The 8,090-nt window shown below is 33.5% G+C and overlaps 1 protein-coding gene across 2 annotated transcripts in view; it reads left to right on the forward strand.

Annotated features, from left to right (window-relative positions):
* The window catches only part of LOC105336972 (low-density lipoprotein receptor-related protein 4), a 64,221-nt gene extending 58,621 nt beyond the window's left edge, over positions 1–5,600 (forward strand). For both annotated transcript variants that reach the window (XM_034470956.2, XM_034470962.2), the window contains exons 37-43: positions 246–390; positions 505–621; positions 839–887; positions 1,942–2,009; positions 2,178–2,271; positions 3,310–3,469; positions 3,850–5,600. In XM_034470956.2, the coding sequence (XP_034326847.2) occupies positions 246–390; positions 505–621; positions 839–887; positions 1,942–2,009; positions 2,178–2,271; positions 3,310–3,469; positions 3,850–4,059 (843 nt within the window). In that variant the 3' untranslated portion in view covers positions 4,060–5,600. The remainder of the gene's footprint in view (positions 1–245; positions 391–504; positions 622–838; positions 888–1,941; positions 2,010–2,177; positions 2,272–3,309; positions 3,470–3,849) is intronic.
* Positions 5,601–8,090: the final 2,490 nt, after the last annotated feature.

The following is an 8,090-nucleotide window of genomic DNA, read 5'->3' on the forward strand; positions in this document are numbered from 1 at the left end:
TCATAAATATAAAGCTTGGTAGAAATGAATGTTAAAATACATTTAGTAAGATTTTTTTTTGCCTTTGCATTACTTTGAAATAACCGTGAAAACTCAGCGCCCGTAAAAAGTTGTTTCCGGCTTATTGTTGTTGATTTTGTTGATTTATGATGTTACACAGATCCACCATGTAAACAATGCATTAGGACTAGTGTAATTTTACTTTGTTTAATGTGTTTTTATAAATTTGATGATTTTGATTTTAGTATGAGGAATACATCTACTGGACGGACTGGCAGACAGAGAGGATTGAGAAGGCCAGTAAGCGCACAGGCCTGCAGAGGACAATCATCCAGCAAAGCCTGGAAGGGCTGATGGACATTGAGTTTGTGGCTCGCGACAGACAGAAGGGTGGGTATTGTACAAACTGGGGCATCAAAGTGCCCAAGCTGGCTCAAGCATTTGGCAGTGAACAGAAAATGCAATTTAAGATTTAACATTTAATGATCTGTTTTCAAAAAACAGGTAAAAACATGTGCTTGGTCAAGAATGGAGGCTGTTCCCATCTATGTTTAGCCAGACCTGATGGTTATCAGTGCGCCTGTCCAGACAAACCTGACCCTAAGAGACCCTGTGTGTTGGGTAGGTCACTATAATGAGAAATTATGTATCAAGCAGTGTGTTATTGTCTATTTGCTGTAAATTACAAAGAATGTTTTTGCTAAATGTATTAAAGTACTTTTAATGTTCTAAAAACACCATTTTAAAGTTTTCAAAAATCAAATTTTTGAAATTACTTTAATTTTTTTATGTTTTGAAATATTTTTTTCTTATACTAGTGTGTTTTCTTTATTGGCAGTACCCAGTAAAGAGAAGAACAGCAAAAATCCTGTTTATGTTAACTTAGGGTAGGTAGCGGTAGCTTGATGCACCTGTATCGTACAGTACCGATCAGACCCAACCTAACACCAGAGTAAGCCCAAACTAAACCCCGGGTTTACTTTCTAGGTTTACTTTGGGTTTACTTTTTGAAAATTTGGTCCACTTGGGGTTTACTTTGAGTTTACTCAGGCTTTACTTTGGGTTTATTCAAGAATTGCCTTTAAGGTCAACTGTATGCACTGTAGTGTGAAGCAGACCTGTATATTATCTTACCACCTTACTGCCTGTAATTACTGCCCCTTGTATATTCCGAATTCTGGGTCCACTCTAGTTAACCCACAGTTAACCCAGAAAGTAAACCCAGGGTGTAGTTGGGGTTTACTTTCTATTAGGTTGGGTCTGATCGGTACTATACATATCAAGTTGAATCTTCCATCCATTAAATTCCTTGTAAATTCTTAGTAGTAAACATGTTGGTTCTCGTTTTAAGAAGTATGAGAACATCAACATGATCAAAGGCTCACATAAGGAGATAATATTACTCTATGATAGCTTGAATTAAATCATTCATGGAGACTCTTAGGAGAGAATTAATGGCGAAGTAATTTAAACTTTGATGTGTGGACAAAAATTTATGATCAGAAATATACAGTACTTTAATGAGACTTTCAAGAGAGAAAATTTACAGTAACATACCTACCCTGAATTCCACATGTTGACAGACTCAATAATATCCAGGAGGTTGCATCATGTGCACCAAAGAAAAAGTTCCCTATAAGGATATTCCTAGAATATGATCCAGAAATTAATCTGAACGCCAAAAATCAGGCACTGCATAAACATAAAAAACAAAATATCAACAGAAATTATCATTCCTACAAGTATTAGAGCTATAATTGACCAGCAAGTTCATTCTAATTAGTTATTTCCTTGCATAAAACCTTTAAGGTACATGTAACAGTAAGGTTGTGGCAACTTGTAAGGCCTCCACTTAGAAAAAAGTTTTGTTTTGGGTTTTTTTCAAATATTTGGTACATGTAATGTGTAGATGATCATTAGAGGATGGTATTTGTCTTACAGCTGCTCTGATGAGGATTCTGCCGCTGGTCTGTGTGATACACCCTCTCCTACAGCTTCTACCACTGAAGGTATGGCGTTGGATTGTCACTTATTTGAACCTTCATGGTTTATTTTTCAATAAACTTTACTCTATCTACATGTATACACCAGTGTTAAATGTTATACATGAACTGCATGGACCGTGAACATGTTAAAAATATGATAATTGGAATTTGGATTTTTTTTTGTAATTTCAGATAATGTGACAAAGAAAGTGATGATAGCAGTTGCATTGGGGATCATAGTCCTGATCTTTTTTATCATTGCAGTTGTAGTCAAATATAGGAGAAGGTATGAATTGTGAACAGAAAAAAAATTATCAGTTGACTAGATGGTCAACTGAATTGAACACACCTCAGAAAGAACTAGTTCATAATCTAAATTATGATAAAATTTGCTGCAAAATGGTACAGATTAAGGATTTGTCACTTACAGCATTAAATTTATTTTCTTCCCAGAGGATGCACATATTGAAATAGAATTTAATATGGAGGTTAATCATAACAATATCTAGGTCAAGTTTGATTTTGGGTACGATGAAGCATTTTTTGACAGAGTATTGCCCCTTTGAGGTAGATGAATTCCAATTATTTGCAGTTTCCGTTCATTTTCTTTGCAGAGGATGCACATATTGAAATGAAATATAGTAAACAGGTTTATCATAATAACATCTTGGTCAAATTTTTACAGAGTTATACCCCTTGGATTTAGAAAATGTCCAATTATTTGCGGTTTTTTGTTCAAGACATTTTCTTTTCAGAGGTTGTACTCGCTGAACTGAAATTTGTATACTAGCTGATTATTCTAAATACCAGTAATAACTAGGTCAAGATTAATTTTGAATACAATCAAGCATTTTTTGAATGAGTTATGTGCCTTGGACTATTTGCAGCTTCTGTTCATTTTCTTCGCAGATATTTCCAAGGGGGGTGGGGGGGGGGGGGGGGGCATAAGTGTTTTACAAACATCTCAGTCTTTTTTTTGTAAACAACGTTGCTGTTATTTCCTCTAAATTGCTTTTCTTGCAGTAATGGGCAGATATTTACTCTTATAAAAAAAAGTATAGAATGAATATGCATATTTTCATTTCTCCTTACATAAAATAACCAGAATATTCAACTCGTACCAATGAATAAACTTGTGCATCCGTCTTTCTTCTTCAGCTGGTCAAAGTATTTTGTCATAATCTATCTCTATGTTAAAGGAGAAAAATGGTCCTCATTGTGCACATGTAACTTATAACTGCAAAATAAATGTTTGATATTTGGAAATTTCCAAATAAATGTTTGCATTTGTGTTATTAATAAAGTTATTGGAATATTTTTACAGGAAAAAAAGACAAACATATGAAGTTGGGCAAAGTGAGTTCTCCTCCCTGACCTACTCCAACCCCACCTACCAGAAGACGAGCACAGAGACCATCAATGTGGACAACAGCTCACTGTCAGGCTCACAAGAATGGAAAATATTTAAGTTTAACAAGAAAAAGGTCAGATTTATTTAGGAGAGGAGGCAGAGTGAAGTTTTGATATGTTTAAATCATTTCAACCGATGAAACTTGTGTCTATTACTGTAGATAGAAGGATAGAAGCGTTTTCCGACATGCAATACGTATCAAACAATGATTTCATCTCCAAAAGAATCGAGATCAATCTAGATGCACATATATTTAAAATTTAAACTTTACTATATATACATTTCTCAAAGTTTTCATTAAAAAATTCGCCAAATAGTACGAGAGCATAAAAGATATACCAGTACATGTATCTGACTGCAAATAGAAACAAATTACCGGTATGAAGTAATATTTTTATTAAAAATTCTCTTTTGAATTAAAATTCAACTCTTGATGCGTCATTTTATTTACAGGAGAAAGTGACATTTCTTTTGCCATCAAAAGACAAAGGGATAAAGAACTCCGAGAAGGCGGCGCTGGTCACTCAAGTGGACACACACAGTGCCAGTCACTCCCAGCACTCGCCTCACAGGGTGGTCAACAAGAGGATGTTCAAACCAAAGAGTTCCAAAGAGGCCAAAGCTTTTACCCCAGGTGTTCCCTACAAACCAGTGGACACTTAACAACTGTTATGTGTACATATGCTGAACTCCGCAAAATGTCTATAACTTCATGTCATACTACGGAAAAACTTCGGAACAGAAGGGTCTATTGGCAACATTCTGTGACATACTGTGTGGAGTTATTGGTTACCGTATTGAATCAGTTCTATGTGATTCACTGCAGCAGATGCCTGGAGCTTCAAAATCTCAAGTATGATGTATTTATACATTTGAATTTTAAATGATGGACCTTATGTGACACTGCTGATGCTAAAATTCCCACCAAATCGGCGACTGCTGTATACATGTACTTTTGTTAAATATTATGATGAATCATCGAGGAACTGTTTCACTTAATATTAGGCTTTTTAGATCTGCTCAGAAATTATATATAACGTCCCTGAATTACAGAGCATTAATGTGTATGGTTTATTCTCTTGATTTACAACATTGTAGTCATAGATCTGATCAGAAATTATATACAAAGTCCCAGATTTACATAGCATTCATGTGTATGATTTATTCTCTTTATTTACAAAATTGTTGTCTTATATGCATGTATACATGAGAACACAAAGTCTGGGCTATTTACACTACCCAGCCGGAGGCCCTCTGGCTTTGGATCAGTGGGTAGACTGCCTAGGAATGTGTTGTTCTCTGAGTTTGGTGCTATCAGTGTAGATGAAGTGTGAATGTACTTGTTGAGTGGAATTCTTGTGGCAGCTTGATGTCTGGTTGTAGACTTTTTTCACATTTTATAAGAAATAATATGATGTAGAACAAGGGTATTTTTTCACCATTTTAGGTCACCAGATTTTTAAATCACTTGAGTGACTCAGGCCTATGGCCTCTAATAATATTATGTTATAAATTAATGTACTTTGATTGTATATATAGATACATGTATGTTTTTAAATTGGTAGCTGTTCTTTTATTACAAGTTTTTAAAATTTTCTTTTAAAGGGTGTAATTATGATAGATTTTAGCAATTTCATTTTTCCATTATTTAGTTAGTTCTATTACCATTTATGATGTGTGCATAAACTTGGAATATGAGTACTTCTTAAAGATGATCAGATTTTTCAATCAGATTTATGTCATCTTATTTGCTTTAGACTAAAATCGTACCATGTGACCACCTAAGTCTAAAGTCGAAAGCAAAGTCTGAAGTCGATTGAAAATCTGAAATGCATTGGATTTTCAATTCACTATCTGGTGAGAATCGTGATGTCACAATGACTTTTTCCTGTGCAACAAAAATATTGAATAGGTTTTATTAATCGAAAATCAATTTGTAAAATCGGATAGTGTGACCACCTCATCAGTCGACTTCAATTGACTTACCTGAGCAAGTCAATTGAAAATCTGATGGTAAATCGCATCTTGCAACCGCACCTTTAAGACACCATAACCAAGTTTTTAAGAGTAAGGTTGTGACCCTTAAACAAGGAGAGATTATAATGAAAATATAAACAATAGCAGTTGTTGCTAATATAAAGAAACACAAAATTTCTGGTTTACAGACCAATATTCTTTCAAAGGGAGTTTCCATCTCCCCCCCCCCCCCCCCCCCCCCCCCCCAGAAAAAAAATAATGAGGCAGGCTTTTTAATTAGCAAATTTATAAAACACATAAAATTAAGTAAGAGTGTGCTCTACTATTTCTTCAAGTACATTTTGATATAAAGGTGGTTGGGTCCCTATGCAGCAAGTATATGGTTAAAGTAATTCTAAATATCCTTATATATCTTGTGCAAAATATACAATTCCATGTCTTATGTGGTTTATTTTTCTGACCAGAATCTACACAATATGTATACCCCCCTTTTCTACAACAGTTTTTCAACAAAAATTTAACAAATAGCAGATGTACGGTTTTCATTTTCTTCCATAAACTGAAAAAAGATGTTTAGTAATGAAAGAAATTTTAAAAAGTTACAAAATTTGACATATCATGACATACATTTGTAATTTCATGGTACATTTGTAAGATACTGTGGACTTTAAAATTTTCTTATAATGATACATAAATGGTATTACTTTAATTCCATTAGCTATTACAATTGGAACAATACAGCATGCATGACCAAGGATCTATGATACATAATGTATATGTAGTGTTAGGGCGTCAAGATGTTTCAGTGAAGAACTAGGTCACACTGACTTACTTTTGGTGTTTATCAGATAATCTTGCAACTTCAAGATATGTTTACCAAAAAAAGAAGGTCACAGTAATCTACTCTTAGCTTTTCATCATAATTGTTAATAATAATCCAATATTGTCATCATAATTGTTAATAATAATCCAATATTGTCAATTCTTGATACCGGTACCTTGAAGCCTATTGTTGTAAGATTTGTCAGTTGATCTTAGAATCTTAGAATATGATGTTCTAAGAGTAAATTTCAATGATATACATTTTACATTTTGTTTTTACTTATTGTCTAATTTTGGTGAGGTATTCAATTTTAAGAAGAGTTATAGATTAAGAATAGATCCAACAACTGTTGGGTAAGAATCTGCGCAGTAAGTTGCAAGAACTTGTGTTCAAACCTATGGTATATTATATAATGGAATAAAATATATTCAAATCAACTGTTGTTCATGTGAGCAATGTGATTCATTGGCCTCTTCAAGCCATTTCAGTGGATTAATTTTGAAGCCTTTGTTTGTATCAATATAAATATAAGCCACAATTACCTGCATTCTGTGTTGCATGGTAAATAACAAGATTAGTGAGGGGATTATTCATTTTGTACAATCAACATAGCATTACTTAAGAGTCAAAAGACTTAAAAGAAGATAAAAGCAGTCTGCTTTAATTCATAGTAAAATCTTTATCTCTGATATAATAGACCTAGGATCACTATACCTTAATTGTTAGTTGGTGTGTCTTTATAACTTCAATATATGTTAACTGTAAGTTAGGTCATCATGACCTACTTTTTGCATTTTACTATTCATTGTCAATCTTTTTACTTTAGGCAAATGATGAAAAGAATTTTAGTAGATGTTAGTAGAACACTTATGAAAGAGGTATAGCACACTTAATATACGATTTGGCCTCAAATATAGGACTTTTTCAAATATCAGACATTTTTAATATTATACAATATTTAGTTTAAATATATTAAAAGAAACGCAAATAAGACAATTTCCATGCTAGAAGACATCCAATTAAAATAATGTTCTACAGGTACTGTAGTACACTTTTACATTGAATTAATTTTGGTTTAACGCAGTCTTCGTACTGAAAATTAGACAAATATTTCAATCAGTGTTTTTTCTAATACAATCATGTATATAGCCTTATATATTGAAAATGCATCTGCTGTTAGATGTGTGGCCTAGTGGTAACGCGGAGGTCTTTTGGATTTTGTGGTCGCTGGATCGAATCCACTAGCTAAGTGATTTTTTTTCACTAATAAATTGAAACATGAACAGAATAGAGAGATTAAGTTACACATTTCTAATCTTCTGGGCTTTTAAAAAAAATTATCTTGTTTACTTCAATCTGAGTATGTCATATTGAGCATAACCAATATAAACAGATCTCTTCATTAACACTATACATATACTCTATTTACACTTAGATCCATTGCATTTTGCTTGAACTTGTCACAGTTCAGAATAACAACTACTGCTATACACAGAGTTTCCCGAATTTATGACAAATCAGTTGTTACAGACACCATTATAAAACCAGTACAGTGTATCCAGGTTTCGAAAATCATATTGCTACAGCTAGGTACCTGAAGCTATTTTTAGTAACAGGTACTTTCCGTCCAAACACAGGTGTAGGCGAAATAATGGCGAAAAGGCGCTATACCTCTTGGTTTCCGAAATATGTCACCATGACCATCTTTTAACACACTTTAATTTTATGCATTATCAAATCTTGGAATATGTATATGAAAATGTTTGCCAGTGTGTCAGTGCCCCTGAACCTATTTAATACATTTGCTTGCAGATTGGAATCGTGAATTTGTGTACTATTGAGAAGTAAAACTTCATGTAGCTAGGATATCTGTTGTGTAATAACTAGCTAATAG

The sequence above is a fragment of the Magallana gigas genome, chromosome 5, assembly GCF_963853765.1.
Source record: "Magallana gigas chromosome 5, xbMagGiga1.1, whole genome shotgun sequence".
Taxonomy (NCBI): Eukaryota; Metazoa; Mollusca; class Bivalvia; order Ostreida; family Ostreidae; genus Magallana; species Magallana gigas.